Source organism: Trematomus bernacchii, unplaced genomic scaffold (assembly GCF_902827165.1).
Source record: "Trematomus bernacchii unplaced genomic scaffold, fTreBer1.1, whole genome shotgun sequence".
Lineage (NCBI taxonomy): Eukaryota > Metazoa > Chordata > Actinopteri > Perciformes > Nototheniidae > Trematomus > Trematomus bernacchii.
The window spans coordinates 2,241,590-2,267,423 of NW_022987772.1; the positions used below are offsets into that span (position 1 = coordinate 2,241,590).

A 25,834-nucleotide genomic window follows, 5' to 3' on the forward strand; every position below is an offset into this window, starting at 1 on the left:
TTCAAAGGATGTAGATTCAAAACAATTGATAAGCTCAAACTCTCTGCAGCAGTTTTTCTCAGCAACATCTTTGACCTCCTTCATCTCCCTCACAGCTCATCAGTACTGACAGCATCTTCACTGACTCATGGAGCACAGTGAGAGTGAAGGCTGAAAGGATATCTCACATGAGAGCGGTTGGACTTCAGAGTCACACATTTACTTTCTCTGCTTTTTGTTGTTCTTTAAAATACTCAGCCATTTAGAAAGAAATATAAAATAATTTAAATGTCTTTGAACTCTTAGTACTAAACTCTGGAATTAGAAATAATATAAATGATAAATAAATAGAAATCCACATGAACTACAGCCAGTGATCTGACCTGAGAGTCTCCAGTTTACAGTTTGGACTCTTTAGTCCAGAACTCAGCATCTCCACTCCTGAATCCTGCAGCTTGTTGCCTCTCAGGTCCAGCTTTCTCAGTTGGGAGGGGTCGCACTTCAGAGCGGAGGCCACGACTTCACAGTCAGAGTCTGAGATTCCACAGTTAGGAAATCTGCAATGACACATATATTAAAGCATGTTATTATAAAACAAGGGGAAACATTACATTTACTTCATGCATTTGTTGAAAAAATATTTTGAATATAATGTTTTGAATAACTCTGATGTTAGTAATTAATATTTTATTGAGTTTGCTGTAAGCATTTTCAGTGTGATCTGATCACATGTTTGTCCCGTCGGACCTACCTTCTGCTGTTAGTGAACAGAAATTAAACAAATCGACAATATAAGAGATGTACATAATGAAAAGTTAATATATTTGGATGTGCATGACACTGAATGCATAATGTGTTGGCTTCTCAAAGCATCTAAGAATGTATAATGCACACAAACATATTGAACAAACCAATAAGTTTACATTATTTTCAACAAAACACCATGAAAAAGATGTTATCTGTGTATCAGCGTTAAAACACAATCTGACCTCTGTTCTTGGTGGGATTATGTAGGTCTTGTTTAAAAAGAGTCAACATAAATCAGATATTACTCTCTGTCTGATTTAACTATTAAGAAACTGCAGTAATGTAATAATAACTTTACTGCATTCACTGATATCTGTGAAATACTGCTGTATGTTGTGATCACATGTTGCTGTGATAAATCATAAGTCCTTCAGAAAAATAAAGAAAAGAAAAAACTGAAACATTTTTAATGATTAGAATAATTACATTTATCTTTCACAGTATTTGAAACAGCAAAAAGTTGAATAGTGTTTATTCGAAAACTAAACTTAATATCTACATTAGTTTATAAAGTTAATCACATCTGGACTCACATAGCCTTGCTGCAGTTCATCAAATCTGGAATCACTCTCTGTCGTCCCTCCTCTGATGTTCCGTACTTCTCGTGGTCCAACTCATCCAGAACCTCCTCTGACATCTGCAGCATGTAGGCCAGAGAAGACAAGTAGATCTCTGATGGGTTCTCTGACTTCAGTACATCTGTGATCTCCTGATGGACTGAGTGGTCCTTCATCTCTGTCAGACAGTGGAAGATGTTGATGCTCCTGTCAAGAGAGATTTCATCACTGTGCATCTCCTTCAGGTTGTTGATGGCTCTCTGGATGGTTTCTGGACGGTTGTCTGTGCGACCCAGCAGGCCTCTGATGGCTCTCTGGATGGTTTCTGGTCTGTTGTCTGTGCGACCCAGCAGGCCTCCTAAGAGTCTCTGGTTGGACTCCAAAGAGAGGCCGTGGAGAAAGCGGAAAAACAGGTCCAGGTGGCCATTTTCACTTCTGAGGGATTTCTTCATGGCTCCCTCCAGGAAGACATCCAGGGATGGGTAATCCTGATACCTGTTATACCTGTTGCTATAGTCTCCCTGCAGGAAGTCCTTCAGTACCTCTGTGTTCCTGTTGGTGTAACAGTGCAGCATGTAGACTGCAGCCAGGAACTCCTGAATGCTCAGATGAACAAAGCAGTAGACTGTTTGCTTGAAGATCACTCTCTCTCTTTTGAAGATCTGTGTACAAACTCCTGAGTGCACCAAGGCCTCTGTGACATCAAGACCACAGCGCTCCAGGTCTTCTTGGTAGAACATGATGTCTCCTTTCTCCAGATGTTCAAACGCCAGCCTCCCCAGCTTCAGAAGAACCTCCCTGTCAGCCTTCGTCAGCTGCTGTGGACTCGTCTCATGTCCCTCACCATACTTCTGCTTCTTCCTCTTTGTCAGGACCAGCAGGAAGTGTGAGTACATGTCAGTGAGGGTCTTGGGCAGCTGTCCTCGCTGGTCTGTAGTCAACATGTGGTCCAGAACTGCAGCAGTGATCCAGCAGAAGACTGGGGTCAGACACATGATGTGGAGGCTCCTGGAGCTCTTGATGTGAGAGATGATTCTGCTGGACAGGTCTTCATCACTCGATCTCCTCCTGAAGTACTCCTCCTTCTGGGCGTCAGTGAAGCCTCGTACTTCTGTTACCCGGTCCACACACTCAGGAGGGATCTGATTGGACGCTGCAGGTCTGGAAGTTATCCAGACGAGAGCCGAGGGAAGCAGCTTCCCCCTGATGAGGTTTGTCAGCAGCACGTTGACTGAGGACTGCTGTGAGACATCAGACACAACCTCATTGTTTCTGAAGTCCAGAGAAAGTCTGCTTTCATCCAGGCCGTCAAAGATGAGCAGCACTTTGCAGACAGCCAGCTGCTCTGCTGTGACCTTCTGTAAGGTTGGATGGAAATCATGGAGCAGCCTGAGAAGACTGTACTGCTCACCTTTGATCAGGTTCAGCTCCCTGAAGGAGAGCGGGATCACCAGACTGACATCTTGGTTTTCCAAACCCTCGGCCCAGTCCAGAGTGAACTTCTGCACTGAGAAGGTTTTTCCAACTCCAGCGACTCCGTTGGTCAGGACCGCTCTGATGAGAGGTTGGTCAGGTAAGGCTTTAAAGATGTCCTGGCACTTGATTGGAGTTTCATGGAGGGGCTTCTTCTGGGAAGCTGTCTCCAGCTGCCTCACCTCATGTTGGGTATTAACCTCTTCACTCAGGCCTTGTGTGATGTAGAGCTCAGTGAAGATCCTGTTCAGGAGGGTTTCACTTGTATCAGTTCCTTCAGTCACATGTTCACATCTCCTCCCCAGACTGATCCGATGTTCATCTAAAACCTCCTGCAGACCACTATCTGCTGAAGGAGAAGGAAACATGTGAGTAATACAAATAAAACAAATAAATAAAAGGGTTCAGAATGAATGTGTCTTTGCTGTAACAAATGAACCAGGAAGAATCCTGTTTTCAGACATGAAGACCCCAGCAGACAGATATTTAGACTTACTTTGTACAGTGCTGGTCTCACTGTCTCTCTGCACTCCAGCTCTTGTTCTGGATGTGTTCCTCTTCCCTCTGTTGAGATGAACACATCCTTTATAGCGCAGGTATATGTACATAATAAAAACATCTTCCTGTCTGGATTCATAACATAATTCAAAGTTGGACACAGCAAGTTCATCATATATAGCAACTCACACGTCATCAAAATTAGGGCTGGGCGATATGGCCTAAAAATAATATTGCAATATTTTTAACCTGTATCGTGATACACAATATAAATTGAGATATTTAGAAATCCCGTTCCATACCCAACACACCAGTATGAGGATTGTTACATTAAGACATTAAGGGCTATTCATGATCATTTGCATCTCGTCTTCATCTATTGTACATCGTGGATCACGTCGGAACTTTCAAAACACCAAACACAGCAGCCACACAAATACTCGCTCAGTCTGGTCCACAAAGCCCTGCTCCTCCTCGGGAATAATGCTGAACCAGACGGGCTCGGAGGTAAAGACGGGTGAGGGTGTTTGCGGACGCAAAGGACAGCCATAGACTGTAGAGGACAGCCCACTAGGGGAAGCAGTGAGGTCTGTTGTGTGTTCCATACAGAGTCTATGGTTCATACACATACATTAAAAACACTGAATTAATATGAGGTACTGTAAAGCTCTGGCTGCTGATGTTTTCCTTTACTGATTCAACGTCAGCACGTCAGCACGTCAGCACGTCAGTGACGACAGCACGTCAGTGACGACAGCACGTCAGCACGTCAGCACGTCAGCACGTCAGCACGACAGTAGCAGAATCTCAACACTGGCAGGTTTGTGCGTCAGAGCGTCACACAAATATCTCGATCAAGTTGACATTTTCAAGTTGCGGCTATACGCGGGTACAGGGCCGGCTCGTAGCATAGGCAGTATAGGCGAATCCACCCGCAAATAAGGTGGGAAGAAAAAAAGAATTTCAAAATGTTGTCTCCGTCCTCGGCTCTGTGTGCGTGTGGCACAGCACATTTTGTGTGAGCGAGCGAGACAGAGAGAGGGCACTGGTTACAGGGATTGTTGTTAGCATCCAGACTGGATATCCAGGCGTGCACATCACATTTTTAGTGAGTGACTCAGATGAGTACCAGGAGACAGCGTTTGGTACTCACCCCACACGGAGCGTGGTTTTAATAAGTGCAGTCTTCCTCACTATCCTCTTCAGTGTCTCCTTCACTGTCCTCTAGTTCCTCTTCTTGCATGGTAGATGATGAAGATGCTGCAGATGCACCTCCCTGTCCCTGTTTAAGCCTCAGATTTGCATTCTCCAAAACTTGTTGGCAAAACTGTGAAGTCTTTGCATTTCCTGAGGCCAAGTTGAAGGATCAACTACTACGCTGATGAAGCCAAGGAACCAAGGAAGAAGATCTTCTTTACTTTTCTCTTCTGTGTTTCTTTAGTGTACTCTTCTGTACTCTACTGCCTTTCTTTACTGTACTCTTCTGTCCTCTACTGCGTTTCTTTACTGTACGCTTCTCCCTGAGTGTTTAGATAGTTTACATCAGTCTCAGTGATCTCAAACTTATTGGACACCATTAAAACCCTTTAACTGCCGGACCAAGAAAAAAGATATGGAAAGATTATTTGTTTGCATTTTTCTATCAAATGGGCCACAAACAATTTTTATTTTGTTGACTGACCACACAGTTTTGTTTTTATGAGCCTCTACCAACTGGTCGAGCTGGCCTTTTATGGTAAAAGTGCATTTTCAACAATCATCATATACAGTACAGTATTTGTATGCATCAAACTCAAATAAAACACAAACTGAAATACATTTGTTTCTTTTATGGAAAATGAGCAATATATACAACCAGATATATTCATAAAAGATAATAAATTATAATTGTAAAAAAAAAAAAATGGAAAAAAGTAATGTTAAGGGTTTTTCATAATAAAAGAAAGACTTGCTCATCTTACTGTATATGCTGAATTGGCCTAATAAGAAACCACTGGCTTAACAGCAAATGTCTACATCCTGTGTTGGCCTAACTTGCTCATCTGTGTGCAACTTTGGGCTGAATGCCATGCATGAAAGGTGCTATATAAATTATTATCACTCTTTCACTCTGAGACTCATAAGGCAGTACTAGATTTAGTAATATTACCATGAATCTAGCCATTTATTTACCATCTTTTATTGGAAAACATCTCTGAAACTCTGAAAAAGTAATATTGCTAGTTTACCATAAAAAGCCAATTCCACCGATTGGTTGAGCATATTTTCCAAAAAATAATTACACCCTTGTTAAAACTTTTTTTGTGCATCAAGTTATCTAAATGTGTTCAGTAAGTGCTCTCACACTAAAATATGTCAAAATTGATATGGTTACCTTACAAAAGTTGACCAAAAAGAGTGATTTATTCAGCAGTGATTTTTAGCATGCCAACTTCCTCAGTGGAAGCTAGCTGAAAGGGCTTTCTGTTCAAACCACAGTGACATCTAGAGGTTGTTTTGTGCATAACACGTCAACCAGAAGGTAGAGCTGGCTGAATCAGATGGAGTTACACTTCTTTTTTTTTTTTTCAACAAGATATCAAGACACAAAATGTGCTCTACCAAATGGTGGCGCTGGCAGTTAAAGGGTTAACAACATCCTGCCCACCAAGTTCTTACTCTTGTTATTTTCCATCTGAAAAAAATCTATTCAAAAAGATGTTTCTGACCACGCCACGAGGGTTAACTTTTCTTCTTCTTGTTTCTGTACTGCTCTCATGTAGTTACGAAATAACAGTTTAGATGATCAGATAACATAAACACTGAATCCTCTTCAGGTCAGTTCACAGGAGAAACAGACTCTCACTTTGTTTCTGAGGGTCCAGGTCGATCCCTGAAGTCCAGAAGTCTGCCTTTAGGACCCGTCACTCTTCAGAGACAGAGAGCTGGGGACGGAAGAGTGTCCTCCTTCTCATCTTTTGAATCACCATCTTCTCCAGTCCGACAGATACACCAGTAACACTGCAGACAACACACACCACACACACAACACACACACACACACACACACACACACACACACACACACATACACCCACACCACACCACACACATTTTACATTCAATTTAATAAAAAACATTAATGACAAACCTTGGTTTCAATACAACACATAAGTCAGACTTCTCACAGGTTGCTCATGTAACTATCATAGGAGGCTGTGGCTCAGTGAGGGAGTGCGCTGAACTTCTGATTACTGCAGTCAGCATGTCGTGGGTTTGCCCACATACTGTCGCTTTGGATAAAAGCAGAGATTGCAAAAGTACACACATCCTTTACTCAAGTAGAAGTACAGATACTCGTGTTTAAAAATACACATAATTTGACATTACAATTTAACTTGTTAAGCCCGAAAGGACCCTAATCGGGGGCCTGCGGGGTGTTCTTTCACGACACTGTGTCTCAGGGCTTCTTAATATTTAAAAACCTATTAATGTGTCATACTCACGTAACCGTTAGAAACTCAGCTAACTGAAGATATGAACCATTTTAACCGAAACAAAGCACAAGTCTAATGCCGAGCCTCTGAATTAGCCCTGAGCAAACGCACATAGCACAGAACTCGGTAAAAATACCCTTATTACTGATCGTATATGCAAATACAAGACAATGATTAGCAAGCTGAGATTCCACAGATTCCAGACATATAAGTCTCATCACTGAGCGATCAGAACTCGCGGCGAAACGACAACAAACAACAGCAACAAAATTAGCTTTAGGTAGCCAAAACCGCTAAAAACTTCTTACCTGTGTTGTTTTCTGATCAAAAGTCGTGTTCAATAGCATTAAAACGATAAAAACGCGTCTGAAGGTTAATCCATAGGTTAATCCAATGTGTCTGTGTCACTTAGAAATGATTACTGATAATCAGTCATTCCATTTTTATGTTAAAAACTGACTTTTCATATTAGCTGCTAATGATAGCAACCAGAGTGTATGACAGCTTCCTGTTCCGGGGCATTCTGGATACGTATCACTCTATTGACCAATGGGTGATGTTTAGATGGATTTTAGGAACTTCCCCTCGATGCTATTGGCTCTAACGGTTAAAAAGAGATGTCAATCATCAAAATCAACCGAGGGGGGCCAGAGATAGGTCAAATCCACCCAATTTTTTTTTCTTCTAAACCTCTCTGAAAAGATAAAATGTTACTTGTTTTGCATCAATCTTGATACAGGGTACTTATTATATGTTATAGTTTGGATTCCTAAAGCTTTTATTCTACGATCCCGTCTTTCAAGGGTGGTTTTCACTAAGTAATGTTATTGTTTTTTGGACGGACACTATAATTTACATTTTTTTAATATGTTCAATCTGAATTTACTTTAAAATAAAAAAATTCTATATTGATTCTGACTTTTCTACATCCAACTCACAGGTTTATCATTGCTTTGAGAAAGAAGATTATTAATTTAACCTTTTTAAAAGTGAAGATATCGTAATTTGTTCTGGGAATGTCCTTTTCGAGCCTGAGACCTGAAAAACAGGCTCAGGGCTTAACAGGTTTATAAAAAATATCATAATGACAAACCTTGGTTTCAATACAACACATAAGTCAGACTTCTCACAGCTTGCTCATGTAACTATCATAGGAGGCTGTGGCTCAGTGAGGGAGTGCGCTGAACTTCTGATTACTGCAGTCAGCATGTTGTGGGTTTGCCCACATCCTGTCGCTCTGGATAAAAGCAGAGAGAGCAAGAGTACACACACCTTTACTCAAGTAGAAGTACAGATACTCGTGTTTAAAAATACTCTGGTAAAAGTAGAAGTACTGACTAAACTTCTTTACTCAAGTAAAAGTAAAGAAGTATGGGCTTTGAAATCTACCTAAGTCAAAAGTACCCATAACTACCAGCTGTTTTAAAGAGTACCTGACCTCCCTTTATATTAATAGAACAATAATGTCAGTGTTAGCTAATGAATGTTTCCATGCTGAACAACGGCAACATGATTCAGTGTTTGTCGTCACTTCACAAGCGGTGTGCGTTGCTGCTCCAAAGTTAAACTACTTTCAACAAAGGACGTTCACAACAGTTGATTTGAGCACGCAAAAACGGTGCCGGAGCATCAGCACTAAAGCCAATTTGACCGATTGGTTGAGCATATTTTCCAAAAAATAATTACACCCTTGTTAAAACTTTTTTTGTGCATCAAGTTATCTAAATATGTTCAGTAAGTGCTCTGACACTAAAATATGTCAAAATTGATATGGTTACCTTACAAAAGTTGACACACACACACACACACGCGCTGAACTTCTGATTACTGCAGTCCAAGGTTCGAGTTACAATCTGAGCTTTATGGGGGTCTTAAAAACGAATGCACGAGCATATGCGCGCAAGCACACACACACACACACACACACACACACACACACACACACACACACACACACACACACACACACACACACACACACACACACACACACACACACACACACAGCAGCAGCCCTCTACTTGCTACAAACTTAAATATGAAAAGGTTCAACTACGCACACACACATAATAACACATCATCTCGGCTCGCACAGCACGCTCACAGGCATAGATTGCGCAATAATTTATTGAGCACCTTGGAGGTGAAGTGCAGGCATATTGAAAAAGTCACACTTGACTTTAAGTTGCTGATTTTTTTGATCAAGTCTGTAAGTCTACAGAAATCCAAGCCTACAGTATAACAGAGTAATAATAGAGTGACCAACACTCACCCTGTTGCTCCTGCTCTGTCGAATTGTAAAATGGAGTCTGGCTTCATCACTATCACCTGTCCCTCCCTGTCTGCAGCCCCTCCCTCTGTTTATCAGCAGCACTGGCAGAAGTACTCAAGGTTCAAGGTTCAAGGCTTTTATTGGTCATACGTGCATAGCTACAGTGTAGTTATGATGATGAAAATCTTAGGTCACAGGCTCCTCCAACAGTGCAACACAATAAAACAGATAAACAGAAAAAAATAGTGCAAGTAAATAGTAAATACAAAAGGAAAAATAGTTAAAAAGTGAAATAGTGAAATAGTGCAAGTGATTGGAATGATTATATTATGTTATGATGTTGTTTCAAGTTCAGGTGTTTAATAGTCTTATGGCCTGGGCTTTCTTCCTGAGCCGCTGGGAGTAAAGGTCCTCCATGGATGGCAGCTCCGTCCTGGTGATGTTTTCTGCAGTTTTCACCACCCTCTGTAAAGCCTTACGATTGAGGGCGGTGCAGCTGCCGTACCAGGCCGTGATGCAGCCAGTCAGGATACTCTCTATGGTGCACCTGTAGAAGTTGCAGAGTATCCTGGAGTCCATATTGAACCTCCTCAGCCTGAGGAGTCTGTCTGCGCGCGCGTGAAAAGTTTCTGACACTTTGGGGCGGAGCCACTGGACTTTGATTGACAGCTGCCAGGAAGCCCGGAGTTGCCAGGTTTGATCATTACCTGAACTACCAAGAGCCGAGGAGTGACAGCAGCAAGATTAGTTGGACGAGATTTAATGATAAAGTTGTCCATAAAAAACTATTATATTAGTAAAGTGTACAATCAATATATATATATCAATTAATTTGATATGAAACAATATATTTTTGAGTGGGCTGTATCTGTCGAAAACTGCTAGCTACTGTCTGCTGAAGAAAATGAATGTCCACAGCAGTGGCGTCGCCTGGCCTGGGCATCCGGGGCTTTAGCCCCTAATGTTTTTTCTGTAGCCCCGGACAATTCTCCCTCAATAATATAATACATTAACAGTGCTTTACGTACGTGAACCTCATCATGACACAAGAGAGGACGGCAGCACTGTCATTTCCCGTGTTCAGTGAATGCAACAGAGGCATGACACCCATGGATGTATAATAAGAACTGGATACAGCGTGGGAGGCGGGGCCTCATTCATTCCTATGAGAGTTGCTCATTCGCGCATGATGATAAAATGGCCCAACTTTTGAGAGAGCGAAACGTCACAGATTACCCGGCATGCCTGAGAAGTACCCGTATGTGCGCTCATAGCGCATGCGCAACTTTAACCATGCCCCCCAAAATGCTCGTTCACATCAAGCACGTCAATTCGCGTACACGTAACAGCACCACACGTTCATGACAGCATGGTAATGGTTTGTTATTATGATAGATTTGATATTAACGAGGCGGCAGTTAGCAGCTAGCGGTTAGCTAGTAATTATGCTAATTTAATTTACACATCAATCGTTATGTACTTTTATATTACGCTGTAACAGGATCTAGTGATATCCAAGCAACAGAGCTTCATTTAGCATGAAAGAATTATTGCACTGTATATATATATATATATATATGTATATATATATACAGTGCAATAAGCTTCTTAGTGCAATAAGAAGCTACAGTGACGTTAATCTACGTCGGTAATATTAACTTTATTTAATACAACATTTACGGTACAAGATTTAATCATACAGCCCATGTAGTATAATATTTTACAAATGATGAATTACAGCAAACATGTGCAATATATTCATTATTACAGCTCCGTGGGCTGGCAGTAAGGCGATATGGGACGGGTCCGTTCTTATTGTACATCCATGGGTAAAGATAAACGCATGTACTAGTGCTGAACACGTAACATGAACGTGCCGGGCGGCGCGGTCCCGTGGGTTAGATGCGCGTTCATAATGCAGAGGGAAATAACTCTCAGAATAACGTTATTAGCACATTTTTACAACTTGAGGAACGAATGTTTTTAATAAGGGCTATACAAGTGTTCATACTGGGTAGTTTATTTAGTTTAAAAAAAATTATCCAACGATTTACAGACCACTCTTTCCCCATGTAAGTCAATGGGAAAAAGTGTTTCCGGGCCTGGCAACCAAAAGGAAGTGTAGTACTGCCGTTTGGCCAGCACGAATATTTTCATCAGAGTCCGGCGCACTTCCTGGGGGCTTGGTCTCCAGTCGAGAAGGGTCTAGCTCATGGATGTATAATAAGAACTGGATACAGCGTGGGAGGCGGGGCCTCATTAATTCCTGTGAGAGTTGCTCATTCGCGCATGATGATAAAATGGCCCAACTTTTGAGAGAGCGAAACGTCACAGATTACCCGGCATGCCTGAGAAGTACCCGTATGTGCGCTCATAGCGCATGCGCAACTTTAACCATGCCCCCCAAAATGCTCGTTCACATCAAGCACGTCAATTTGCGTACACGTAACAGCACCGCACGTTCATGACAGCATGGTAATGTTTGTTATGATAGATTTGATATTAACGAGGCGGCAGTTAGCGGTTAGCTAGTAATTATGCTAATTTACACATCAATCGTTATGTACTTTTATATTACGCTGTAACAGGATCTAGTGATATCCAAGCAACAGAGCTTCATTTAGCAGGAAAGAATTATTGCTGTGTATATATATATATATATACACAGTGCAATAAGCTTCTTAGTGCAATAAGAAGCTACAGGGACGTTAATCTACGTCGGTAATATTAACTTTATTTAATACAACATTTACGGTACAAGATTTAATCATACAGCCCATGTAGTATAATATTTTACAAATGATGAATTACAGCAAACATGTGCAATATATCCATTATTACAGCTCCGTGGGCTGGCAGTAAGGCGATATGGGTCCGTTCTTATTGTGCATCCATGGGTAAAGATAAACGCATGTAGTGCTGAACACGTAACATGAACGTGCCGGGCGGCGCGGTCCCGTGGGTTAGATGCGCGTTCATAATGCAGAGGGAAATAACTCTCAGAATAACGTTATTAGCACATTTTACAACTTGAGGAACGAATGTTTTTAATAAGTGTTCATACTGGGTAGTTTATTTAGTTTAAAAAAAATTATCCAACGATTTACAGACCACTCTTTCCCCATGTAAGTCAATGGGAAAAAGTGTTTCCGGGCCTGGCAACCAAAAGGAAGTGTAGTACCGCCGTTTGGCCAGCACGAATATTTTCATCAGAGTCCGGCGCACTTCCTGGGGGCTTGATGACACCAGACCAATCAGAGAGTTGCATGGAAATAAATGTGTGCTTGTGTCATTCAAGCTCGGCTCTGTGTGTGTGTGGCAATAGCGCATTTAGTGTGATAGAGAGAGAGAGGGGGAGAGAGAGAGAGAGAGAGAGAGAGAGGGGGAGGGAGGGTCCGGTGTCAGCATGGACCGTGTTGTTAGCATCTGGTTAGCTAGCTGCACTAACGGACATAAGGAGCTGTTTGTTCCACAAGAAGCTGGAGGAGAGTCCTCTCCTCTCAGACTGAGAGACTCAGGTGAGCTAAAGGACTCTCTGAGTGTTTAGACACTTAACTTTAGTCTAAGTTATCTCAGTGGGTCTCAAACGGTTTGGTCACAAATTATTCAAAAGATTATTTACGCGGCACACCTTCATATGATCATTAAAGTTATAAAAAAAATAAGAGAATAAAGGAGAAACAGTTATGAAATACTATATGGCAGTAAAACAAGAATAGAGTTTAAAAGGGGAGTGATTAGTAAAATATCCATAAAGAAAAAGTACATCTGTTTACAGTTCTGCTTCATATGGGTGTTGAGAGAGGTATCCATAGATCTCTTCATTTTGCTCTCAAAGTGCACCAGATTGATGCATTTAACTTCAATATTTAAAAAAAAATCTTCCCGGGGGAGCATCCCCCCGGACCCCCCTAGAGGAGGTGAGTCCCCCACTCATAAAAAATACCACTTTACCCCTGCTTATATGCCGTGAGCTGATTATCGAGCCTTCATTGTAACAGTCGCGGGTGTACTGTGTGGGGAGTGTTGCAGTGAAAAATGCCACTGTCGTGCCGCCGCCACTGTGGGCTAAGCCCTGAATGTTTTCAGGTCCAGGCGACGCCCCTGGTCCACAGTGTTAACATGTAGAAAACAAGTTAACTTAGAGGCCGTTTTATGATTACCCTGTCAGTGTGCTGTTGAGTCAGCTATTTAGCTAGCAAACATTAGTTGGGTGATTCTCTGAATCGGGTGCCGATTTTAAATGAAAGGATTAAAAAAAAGTTTACAGTTTTTCTCAATTGCTAACACACATTTCTTTACGCATCACTCATTCACCAATGGGTAATGTTTACATGGATTTTAGGAACTTCCCCTCGATTCTATTGGCTCTAACGGTTAAAAAGAGGTGTCAATCATCAAAATCGACCAACGGGGTCCAGAGATATGGAAAATGCACCCAAATGACCCCAGAAGTGTTTTTTTTCTTCTAAATCTCTCAAAAAATATCAAATGTAACTTATTTTGCATAAATCTTGATACAGGGTACTTATGATATGTTATAGTTTGGCAGTGGTGAGCCGTGACTTTTGTCCCTTCCCTCGAAAAAAAAAAAAAAACGCATCAATAGCCGCGTTCACACCGGAGTACTTTTCACCGTACTTTTCGCGTTTAGTTCCGTTAGTACCCCTTATGTCGCGTTCACACCAAAAAGAGCACTAAATCCCGGGAACTTTTACCCCCATTTTTAGTGCCTGCTGAGAGATGGTACTTTCCTTGTAGAGCCGCCATTTTATTATCCTCGCATTAGCATTATTAGCATTAGCATTCACCCAGCGCACAAACGCAGAGAGACTAACTTATGGCAACAAAAAATAAAACATGGGAGCGGTGGAGATGAGGAGGTGTCGGCGTTCTGGCGATTTACTCAGAAGGCTTCAGTAGAAGCTGCTGGGAGTCCCAGCAGCTTCTACTGAAGCCAGTCCCCGACTCCGGGGACTTCCGGCCGGGGACTCCGGGTGGCAGTATACGCCGTGAAGTTGTTTGCGGCCTGCCAGTAAACCCAAATCAGAAGAAGACGAAGTGACATCAGCGGCTCATTTGCGTAATCTTCCCTCAGGGAATTTATTCCGGTGTGAATGCGATCTGTACTAAGTGCCCTGGGGTAATAAGTGCCGGGGCACTGAGTGCCGGCACTTAGTACGGCAAAGTACTTGGTGTGAACGCGGCTAATGACAGCGACCCTCTATCACACAAAACAACACCATTTATATAAACACCTATCTTGACAGGGCAACCACAGCCAAGTAACAATTAAAAATGAATTAAGTCGGCACGGCGGCCCACATTGAAAATTGCTTAGGCCTACCTTTGATGATCAAATCACTTAAACACAAAGTCCATCCTCCTGTCCTTTTGGATGAAGCACTTGATGGCGGGGTCATGCAGCTGATCCTTTGCCACTCCAGTTTATCATTGTAACTCAATCTTGAAAATGACTCGGTTAATAATTTCGCAACGATGTCATCACTATCATAAGCCATCATGAACAAACTTATGCTAATAAAAAAATATAAAAGTAGGGTAGACATGTGGATATTATCCGGCTGAACAAAACGTGCATTTATCTAACAGGTTCATTTTCCACAGACCTTATTTCGAGCTATTTTCCAAAATCCTATGGACAAATCCCATTGCTTTTTTGTCGAGGGAACCCATGCGCAGCTTACTTCCGGGTTTTAGGACGCATCACTGCACCACTATAACACACATGCATCAACTTCACAGCGGGCGGAACTTGTCATCACGTCCACGAAAATAAAGCCCACCCATTTAGAGGGAAGATATGATTTGTCAATTATACTGTCATTTGATAATACTCTCTCGTTGGGTTACTATAACGGGCCCTCTGTGAATTTACAGCTGGACCACCAATCAGCTCCTATCTTCACAGTAACTCGCAGAGACGAGCTTCTTTCATTTAACCCTTCACATTCTAACAGAAACTGAACAGGCAGATTCTAAGGATTTATTTATTTGGAAATATCATTTTAAATACAATTAAATCAAGTTATTTTGTTAAAACTAATGAAAAATATAACTATAATTGTTTTATTTTCAGAGAGGGCCGAGAGGGCCCCGACGGCTTGCCACTGTAGTTTGGATTCCGAAAGCTTTTAGTCTACTATCCCATCATTCAAGGGTGGTTTTCACTATAAGTAATGGACGGACACTATAGTTTAAATGTTTTATTATGTTCAATCTGAATTTACTTTAAAATATAAAAAACATCTATATTGATTCTGACTTTTCTACATCCAACTCACAGGTTTATCATTGCTTTGAGAAAAAAGATTATTCATTTAGCCCTTTTAGAAGTGAAGATATAGTCAATTGTTCTGGGAATGTCATTTTCGAACCTGAGGCCTGAAAAACAGGCTCAGGGCTCAACTGGTTAACTTTCTTCCTCTTTATTTCTGTACTGCGCTCATGTAATTACGAAATAACAGTTTAGATGATCAGATAACATAAACACTGAATCCTCTTCAGGTCAGTCAACCACCCAGACCGACAGCACAGTCAGGAGTATACAGTACAGTCGCGAGTTCTTGCTGGTCAAGAAAATAACAACAAACCAAACGCTACGCTTGCAGAGGAACTTAGCGGCCTCGGAATACTCTGCCCGACCACGCCGTGGAGCGCTACCCCCAAGCTGAAAAGGAGACACCGCAGGCGGTGTGAGAGGAAGCAGAAGAGGGGTAAGCGCGGAGGCTAGGCTACACAGGCCCGCTATTCCGAGCATTCACATGGCAAATGTACGCTCTCTGAACAATAAAATGGACAACATAAGACTTCTCTGGTCGACCCAGAGTGAGTTGAGAGAATGCTGTGTGTACGTTTTCACAGAAACATGGCTAAGTGATAACATCCCGGACTCTGCCATCCAGCTCGACCGGCTAACATGCTACCGCTCAGACAGAGCTATGGTTAGCGGGGGGGGGAAGACTAGGGTTGCATATCATTGATGCTTTTAAGATACCGATACTGATACCGCTACCACTGAACGATACCGATACTCGACCGATACATATCGTGAGACTTTCATGTTTGATAAGGGAAAAATTGAATCATCCCGCAATTACTCCCATGAAGCGCTTTATGATATAGTTAACATGTCAAATGAATATTACATTCAATTGTGGGTCTTCAACCTTTTAGTACTGAACAAACAATGAAAAACACGTTTGACAACACGGGCTTGAAGACTGTACATTCCTGTACTCTAATTTTATATGACAGTAGCAAATGTTTTGAGAGGTTGGATGTGTTGCCGCCTTTCCCAGAAATAAACTTCTTGCAGTGGTTACAGACCCCACCATTCAGAGTGGCAGTCATATGCAGCCACACTTTAGATTTTCGTGCCGACATCGAGCTAATGTAAAAACGAAAGCCAACTGAAAGGCTCAGACGTTCGGGAGGAAGGTGAAGACCGTTGCTTGGCAATCACGGCAATCAGCGAAGTCGTTGCAAGACGCGCAATCTCAACAATATGGCACGGCCCACACTCCACAGTGACTCATTTGTGGAGTTTCACGGCAAAATTGAGATCGTCGTTTTCGACGGTTTGGGCGCAAGTTTAAGGATATTTAACCTCACTTTATTAAAAAATGTAAAGATTAATTAGAGTATCGAAAACCTGATCTGATTTTGGTACGGTATACCGTAGCCGCCAGTAACCGGTATTTCAGTAATACCGGGTACTGGTATGCACCCCTAGGAGAAACAGACTCTTACTTTGTTTCTGAGGGTCCAGGTTGATCCCTGAAGTCCAGAAGTCTGTCTGTAGACCGGTCACTCTTCAGAGACAGACAGCTGGGGACTGGAGACTCTGCTCTCCGTCTGCAGAAACAGAAAATGTTTTACACACATCATTGGATTTTGAAAAGAGCAGCTGAACCTGATTAAAGATTTTTGGACTTGCTCTGAACTTTCTGTTTTTGAGTCATGCTTGCAGGTTTCAGTCTTTACAATTCATTTGTGAGGATCAATAGTTTGACATGTTTGTATTTTATTCACTTAACTTAACACAAAGTCCTACATTCCGAGTGTCAGAAGGATTTCACTAAAGTAGTTTATTTTCTGTCGCTGATGAAGCCAAGGAACCAAGGAAGAAGATCTTCTTTACTTTTCTCTAATGCATTTCTTTAGTGTACTTTACTGTGTTTCTTTAGAGTACTCTTCTGTACTTTACTGTGTTTCTTTAGAGTACTCCCTTCATTCTTGTGCCAGGCTCAAACCACCATGCAAAACGTATCAAGAGAGTTCAGGTCAGTTTGAAGGAGAAACAGACTCTTACTTCTGGTCTGAGGGCTGTGGTTGATTACTGAATGCTGGAGGTAAGTCAATAGACCCGTCACTCTTCAGAGACAGAGAGCTGGAGACGGAAGATGTGTCCTCCTCCTCATCTTTTGAATCACTCATCTTCTCCAGTCTGACAGATGCACCAGTAACACTGCAGACACACACACACACACACACACACACACACACACACACACACACACACACACACACACACACACACACACACACACACACACACACACACACACACAATTTTGCATTACAATTGAATAAAAAACATCATAATGACAAACCTTGGTTTCAATACAACACATAAGTCAGACTTCTCACAGGTTGCTCATGTAACTATCATAGGAGGCCGTGGCTCAGTGAGGGAGTGCGCTGAACTTCTGATTACTGCAGTCCAAGGTTCGAGTTATAATCTGAGCTTTATGGGGGTCTTAAAAACTAATGCACGAGCATATGCGTGCAAGCACACACACACACACACACACACACACACACACACACACACACACACACACACACACACACACACACACGCACGCACGCACGCACGCACACACACACACACACACACCACACACACAGCAGCAGCCCTCTACTTGCTACAAACTTAAATATGAAACGGTTCAACTACGCACACCACATAATAACACATCATCTCGGCTCGCACAGCACGCTCACAGGCATAGATTGCGCAATAATTTATTGCGCACCTTGGAGGTGAAGTGCAGGCATATTGAAAAAGTCACACTTGACTCTAAGTTGCTGATTTTTTATCAAGTCTGTAAAAACTGTTTTTTTTTTACATAGGCCTACAGTATAACAGAGTAATAATAGAGTGACCAACACTCACCCTGTTGCTCCTGCTCTGTCGAATTGTAAAATGGAGTCTGGCTTCATCACTATCACCTGTCCCTCCCTGTCTGCAGCCCCTCCCTCTGTTCATCAGCAGCACTGGGAGAAGTACTCAAGGTTCAAGGTTCAAGGCTTTTATTGGTCATACGTGCATAGCTACAGTGTAGTTATGACGATGAAAATCTTAGGTCACAGGCTCCTCCAACAGTGCAACACAATAAAACAGATAAACAGAAAAAAATAGTGCAAGTAAATAGTAAATACAAAAGGAAAAATAGTTAAAAAGTGAAATAGTGAAATAGTGCAAGTGATTGGAATGATTATATTATGTTATGATGTTGTTTCAAGTTCAGGTGTTTAATAGTCTTATGGCCTGGGCTTTCTTCCTGAGCCGCTGGGAGTAAAGGTCCTCCATGGATGGCAGCTCCGTCCTGGTGATGTTTTCTGCAGTTTTCACCACCCTCTGTAAAGCCTTACGATTGAGGGCGGTGCAGCTGCCGTACCAGGCCGTGATGCAGCCAGTCAGGATACTCTCTATGGTGCACCTGTAGAAGTTGCAGAGTATCCTGGAGTCCATATTGAACCTCCTCAGCCTGCGGAGTCTGTCTGCGCGCGCGTGAAAAGCTTCTGACACTTTGGGGCGGAGCCACTGGACTTTGATTGACAGCTGCCAGGAAGCCCGGAGTTGCCAGGTTTGATCATTACCTGAACTACCAAGAGCCGAGGAGTGACAGCAGCAAGATTAGTTGGACGAGATTTAATGATAAAGTTGTCCATAAAAAACTATTATATTAGTAAAGTGTACAATCAATATATATATATCAATTAATTTGATATGAAACAATATATTTTTGAGTGGGCTGTATCTGTCGAAAACTGCTAGCTACTGTCTGCTGAAGAAAATGAATGTCCACAGTGTTAACATGTAGAAAACAAGTTAACCTAGAGGCCGTTTTATGATTACCCTGTCAGTGTGCTGTTGAGTCAGCTATTTAGCTAGCAAACATTAGTTGGGTGATTCTCTGAATCGGGTGCCGAATTTAAATGAAAGAAAGAAAAAAAAGTTTACAGTTTTTCTCAATTGCTAACACACATTTCTTTTGTAATTGCTCAGTTTCTCAGAACACTAAACACAATTCACAAATCCACACACCAAAAGTGCAAAACACCCGACCTGGGCACTCTGGGGTCCTTAATTGTGGGCTTGAAGTTGTTACGTACCTTGTCACACTAAGGGTTTAGAAGGCTGGCAATAAGAATAGCATAAACTAAAATGTTTGTTTGGGTTATGTGTGCAATGTTTTATTATATCTGATTATTTACTCGTATACTGTCTATTATCGTCATTATTTTTGTTGTATGTGTTTATTTTGGTCTATTTCTATTTTTTTCATTTATTTTACTTGTATTTATATATTTTTTATATTTTATTTCTATGACCATTCATTTATTTTTGTCGTATGTTTGTTTATTCACTGGGGAAAACCACCTGGAGGAGGACGGGGGTGGGATTTGGGGGGTTTGCAACTTTTTGTCAGAAATGTTGGACATACTGTATTTGTGAAAAACTGAGAAAAAAAAGTTGTTAAAAGAAAAGTGCAAAACACCTAATTTCTCCTGCTAAATGAAGAACTGCACTCAAAACTACATAAACACTTACCAAATGCAAACTTTTTCACCAAATATAACACACTTCATTCATAATACTAGATTGTTTGAACACCGAACTACACACTGCTGAGCGTAATCTAAAGCACTTTCATCTTGTATGGGCTATGCTCTGTACATAGAGGTTTCTGCAGAGAAAGATTGCTTGAGTATACAGAAACACAGAAAATGAAGAAATACAAATGAGTTGTTGAAAAAAATCATATTTTATTCAAAAATAACATTGTGCAACATGCATCTCAGCACATATTTACTATGCTTCGGATCTCTCTAAGTGTGATGGCATTGTTTGCCAAAACCCAGTTTGTAACTGCTGCTTCCTGTGCCTCTCTGAAAATCCTTAGCGTTCCTCCTGCACCTCTTTTTTTCTCAGTCCTTCAGATAAACAACAAAGACATCGTGGTTGGTCAGTGTGTGTGTTCCATAAAAGTAAGTTTACCACAGTAAATTGTGCAGGATTTTTGTACAGTTATAGTATGCAACATGCCAACAATTCAATTACAGTAATGAAATAAATACGTTTCACAAAACAGATATAAGCACTGATATATCATGAATTATGCAGAGCTACTGGTAACTAACCTGTGTTCAAGTCTAAGTGTCCAGATTACAGAGGCAACAGTACATCGGCTTAGATTAGGCTGAAACCTCTGTCCAGCCTCTCTCATCGTCAAACCATGGTTGACAACATTTCATTTCATTAGGAGTATTCTTCTTTGTCCACGTCCTCTCCCTCCAGCTCTACCTCTACCTCTCATTCTTCCTCCTCTCACTCTCACCCACCTCTTCCTCCTCCTCTCACTCTCAGCCCAGCTATTCCTCTTCCTCTTGCTCTTGCTTCCATGTTGGCTTCCATTGTTGCTGTAAGAAAGTTCTCACCTGTGGTCTTTTTATAGTGCTAACATCCTGATTGATGAGCCAACAATTATGCTATCAGGTGTTTGGTCAGGTGGAACGTGTTTCTTGATCATTGGTCCATGTGTGAGGCATTTTGAATATCAGTGTTTGAAACCAGCTAACACGTGACTTTATGTCAGATTCCTGTGTCTTACGTGGAGAAATGTGTGCAGTGGTTTGCAAAAAGTGCCATGTTGATTTGCAAATTGTGTGAAAAGCTGAAAACGTGTTTAGAGTTTTGGAGATTTGAGCTGATGTTTTGCTCTTTGAGTGTCACTTAAAATAATTGTGCTTTATGTATAATTTGAGTGTGTTAGTGTGGCACCCCTGGGATGTGTGACCACATTAATATAATTATTATTATTATTTAGAGTTAGAATATGCCTTTACTTTGTACATCTGTCTATTTTCATTTAATTAACGGGGTTGAGCAATGCATTTAGTAGTATGGCGGAACGTTTGTGTTCCGGGGACTGGTTAGAGGGACGGACTTCCGGTGTTTCCTCAGAAGCAATCTGGAAGGAAACCACGGCCCAATCCCAAACCACTCCCTCGACCCTACCCCTCCGTGACGGAGTGAACTCCGTCTGTAGCCACACTCGCAGCTCAACGAGGCTCCCTCCTGTCGGATGGAGGGAGTAAATACAGCGGCAAGCTTTGGGACGGCCTCCCCTTTCTCCGGCAGAAACAGGAAATGCCGTAACTGTATGTAATAACGGTTTCAAATCAGCATCTCTTAGACAAAAAATGTAAATTAATAACTCAAATAAAACTCCAAACATCTTTAATTGTGTTACTTTTTTGTAAAGCTCTTTTAGTTTTAAACCTGATGTTTATAAGCTTCTTAGTTTTTGCAACAGTCTGTATATTTACACAACTTTATAATAAAATGCACACATTTACCTTTTTCTAGACTAACCACATGTACGATCCTAAGTTAAAAAAATATGAGGTTATCATGAGGTTGTTAACATCGCAGTTTATCAGTGGATGTTTGCTGGAACTACTTTTTAACAGCGTGTTTCCTGATGGACACACACAGCGTGACTCCGGTCAGGTAGAGACCGATCTCAAGTCAGCACCGCTGCAGACTCGCTGTTTGAGGGCTTGATAGCCCACTCCCTCTCCACACCGCTCCACACTCGTTGGTTTGGAACAGCACTTAATGTGGCGGACCCTCCGCGCGAACGCGCAAATGGAAGGGTAGTGTGTAGGGGTAGGGTGTAGGGGGTGGTTTGGGATTGGGCCCAAATAACCCGTGTCCTCATTGCTCCTGTCTCACCTGCTCATTACAGGTTGGTAAAAGGTGCAAAAATCATATGAACCCCCCCATAATGTTCGCGTATATGGTGTGACGGCCCACTAAAGTTTGTTTGTTTGTAGCCTTTATTTAACCAGGTTAAAAAATCCCATTGAGATCAACGATCTCTTTTTCAAGGGAGACCTGCGGTACATTAGTTACACATAAAAACAACAGAAAACAAAAGGACATCACAACATAATTACAGGGGTATACATTAGCAACCTATTTACAGTGACAGGTATTCAATAACATTTCATCCAGCCGTGCTTTAAAACGATGCAAGGGAATCAAAATGCTCAGTTTCAATGTTTTTTGCATAGTGTTCCAAGCTAGAGGAGCAGCGCACATAAAAGCTTTAGTACCTAGAACAGTCCTAGCACTTGGCACATGTAATAAGAACACATCCTGGGATCTCAGGCAATAGCTACTTGCCACTCTCCGTGAGATCAAAGAGCAGATATAAGTCGGTAGTTTACCCAGCATGGCTTTATATATGAATATGTACCAATGACTGAGCCTCCGAACAGTAAGTGAAGGCAGACCTGCCTTGGCATACAGGGTACAGTGATGAGTAAGTGCTTTACAGTTAGTAACAAATCTCAGAGCACTGTGATAGGCGGCATCTAACCTTTCCAGGCAATTGGCAGGTGCATTCATATAGATCAAATCACCATAGTCTAGCACAGGTAAAAAGGTCACAGTGACTAGCCTTTTTCTGGCTTCAAAAGAGAAACAGGACTTGTTTCTGAAAAAGAAACCTAGTCTGACCCTCAGCTTTTTAAGCAGATTAGTGACCTGAAGTTTTAAAGTAAGACAATCATCAAGCCAGATACCAAGATATTTATAACAGCTAACCACTTGGAGTACTTGTCCTTGCATAGTAACAATATCCAAAGCAGTCTCTGGAGTCTTTTTAGCTTTAGAAAAGAGCATTACCTTGGTTTTCTCAACATTTAAAATAAGCTTTAGTTCAGAGAGCTGAGTCTGAATAATGTTAAAAACAGCCTGTAATTTAACAACCGCCTCCTTAATGGAGGGACCTGCACAGTACATCACGGTATCATCCGCATAAAAATGTAAAGTAGCTTCATCCACATTTTCACCTAAACTATTGATGTAGATGGAGAATAAAAGTGGACCTAAAACAGAACCCTGAGGAACACCATTAGCAATGTTCAACCCCTCAGAAGACCTCCCATCAAAGTGAACACATTGGGACCTTTCAGAGAGGTAGTTCACAAACCACCCCATTGCATGGCTGGATAAGCCAATACTGAGTAGCCTCTGCTTTAAGATGCGATGATCGACGGTGTCAAACGCTTTGGAAAGGTCAATAAATAGAGCTGCACAACTCTGCTTTTTATCTAAAATACTTGTAATGTCATTCACCACTTTCATTGTCGCAGTGATGGTGCTATGTTGCTTTCTGAAGCCTGACTTATGTTTAGACAGGATATTATTTTTACATAAAAACTCCTTTACCTGTTCACTCACTAGGCGTTCAAGAACCTTAGCCAGAACTGACAATTTAGAGATTGGCCTATAATTATTTAAAACAGTTGCCTCCCCTCCTTTTAGTAGTGGCAGGACATACGCTGACTTCCATACTTTAGGAATTGTGTTTGTGCTGAGGGAGAGGTTAAAAAGAGAAGTAAGAGGTGGAGCAATAAAATCTGCAGCTATCTTTAAAAAGAAAGGTTCTACGTTGTCCGGGCCAGCTGGTTTCTTAGGATCTAACTTAGATAATGCTTCATGAACAACATTTACAGTAAAAGGAGTAAAACTGAAAGGGTTTTCCAGACCACATTGTTCAGAGTCACAGACTGTGGTGTTCACAGAAGCAGAGTTAGTCACAGAATCAAACATAGAACCGCAGGACACAAAATGCTCATTAAAACAATTTAACATAGTAGCCCTGTCCGATATAGAGCCAGATGCTGTGGTAATGCACGGAGGTAGCTCATTTCGGATCTCACCGGTGGATATCGATTTTATGGCTTTCCAAAATTTCCTGGGATTATTTAGGTTTTCTGTAGTAACTGACAAATAGTACTTTGACTTAGCACTTTTGACCTGTGAAGTGAAGCTATTTCTTAGCTGCCTAAAACGCAGCCATTCTACCTCTGAGCCTGATTTCCTAGCCTTTGCCCAGGCCTTGTTTCTCTCATGCAGGAGACTGGACAGTTCAGCAGAAAACCAAGGATTGTCTCGTCCCTTTACTCTAAATGTACGTAGGGGTGCATGTCTATCTATAATTTCCATAAAACCAAGATAAAAATAAGACCATGCAGTTTCTACATCAGCACACAGATCGATTTGTCCCCAATCAAACCCAAACAGATCATGAACAAAACCCTGATCCACAAAATGTGTTATGTGTCTCATAATAATAATACGAGGTTTAACCTTTTGGACCTTAGTGTCCCTAATTGTGGCTACAACACAGTGGTCACTCACATCATTTGCAAATACTCCCACAGATGGGTATTTATAGGGAACATTAGTTAGAATGAGATCAATTGGAGTGTGGAGTATTTGTAGCGCTGTTTACATGTTTAAAAGAGTATGAATGTGTGTGCGTATTAGCTTAGCTTTCCCCGTGCGGCGCCATGTTGGGGATAACGTGGTCTGACACGGAGATGGTGCGAGTGAGATTCTGGGTGTTTCTCAATCGCGAGTACACTTGCTTGGTAGCACATGTCTGCCGAGCATCTTGCTTCAGAAGCGAGGCAAGAATACTTCCTGGCATTCGGAAAACAAAGAGTGGAACAGCAAGTGTGCAGGTGTGCGTCATATTAGAGGCCCCGCCTTACATTTTCCGCCACAGATTTGGGGAAATTGGTCCGTGCGCAAAGCATTGTGGGGATTTTAAGACCACGGAGTCTACACATGGGCAGCCTCGAAATTTCTCCTAACGAAGTACGCCGGGCTCGGTAGATTTCCTAGTATACTGGAGATTGGAACAGTACTTCGGCGGCACTCGATGACGAAGTATGCTTGAAATAGTGGCTCTGCAGCAGCTTTACTCGCGATTGAGAAACACCCAGTGTGTCTGAAGGCTCCCGCCCACTAAATATTTCCATACATGTGTAGTTATGAATGAAGTTATGAATAAATATGCACCTTATGAAAGGTATAGTTTAGGTAGTGTTATACTGAATGTTTGTTACACAAGTATGCTGTAGTGTTTGTAGCATTATGATTCTCTAGTTTAAATGCATTTTAGTGACCTGCAATGAATGGCAGAAGGGTAATAGTCGAAATTACAGTTTCAAGGGATATTTAATACAGGTTTAATACTGTAAAACAAGATGTATGAAAGGTACAAAAGATTAGTGAATGTAAAGTTCAGCTTAAATGTGTGTTTGTCACAGAAGGGGTTATTGACAGTGGATGTGTGTTGATGGAGCTGTCAGAAAAGTGAATGATTAAGTAAATACACTGAAATGCATAAGAGAATTAAGATGTTTAAATATGTTTGTGTAATAAAACTACCAGTAGAAGCAATCTGGAAGGAAACCAAATAACCCGTGTCCTCATTGCTCCTGTCTCACCTGCTCATTACAGGTATCATAACTGTTACTGTGGTCCTCATATCGGGGACCCGTAACATTAGCAATCGAGAAAAACTGTAAAGCAATGAATTAATACACAAACAGGGTGTTTTGCATCACAATGTAAAACTAAATATATATATATA

The 25,834-nt window shown here is 41.6% G+C and overlaps 2 protein-coding genes across 2 annotated transcripts in view; one reads left to right on the top strand and one right to left on the bottom strand.

Annotated features, from left to right (window-relative positions):
• Nucleotides 1-17,548, bottom strand: part of LOC117496971 (protein NLRC3-like) — a 44,478-nt gene extending 26,930 nt beyond the window's left edge. Inside the window, exons 1-6 of the mRNA XM_034148843.1 lie at nt 17,398-17,548; nt 16,836-16,940; nt 3,313-3,380; nt 1,699-3,165; nt 1,320-1,644; nt 363-536 (exon numbers count right to left, since the gene is read on the bottom strand). Coding sequence (XP_034004734.1) covers nt 363-536; nt 1,320-1,644; nt 1,699-3,165; nt 3,313-3,380; nt 16,836-16,940; nt 17,398-17,522 — 2,264 coding nt within the window. The 5' untranslated portion in view covers nt 17,523-17,548. The remainder of the gene's footprint in view (nt 1-362; nt 537-1,319; nt 1,645-1,698; nt 3,166-3,312; nt 3,381-16,835; nt 16,941-17,397) is intronic.
• The window catches only part of LOC117496977 (protein FAM219B-like), an 81,129-nt gene that overhangs the window by 44,893 nt on the left and 10,402 nt on the right, over nt 1-25,834 (top strand). The window lies entirely within an intron of this gene.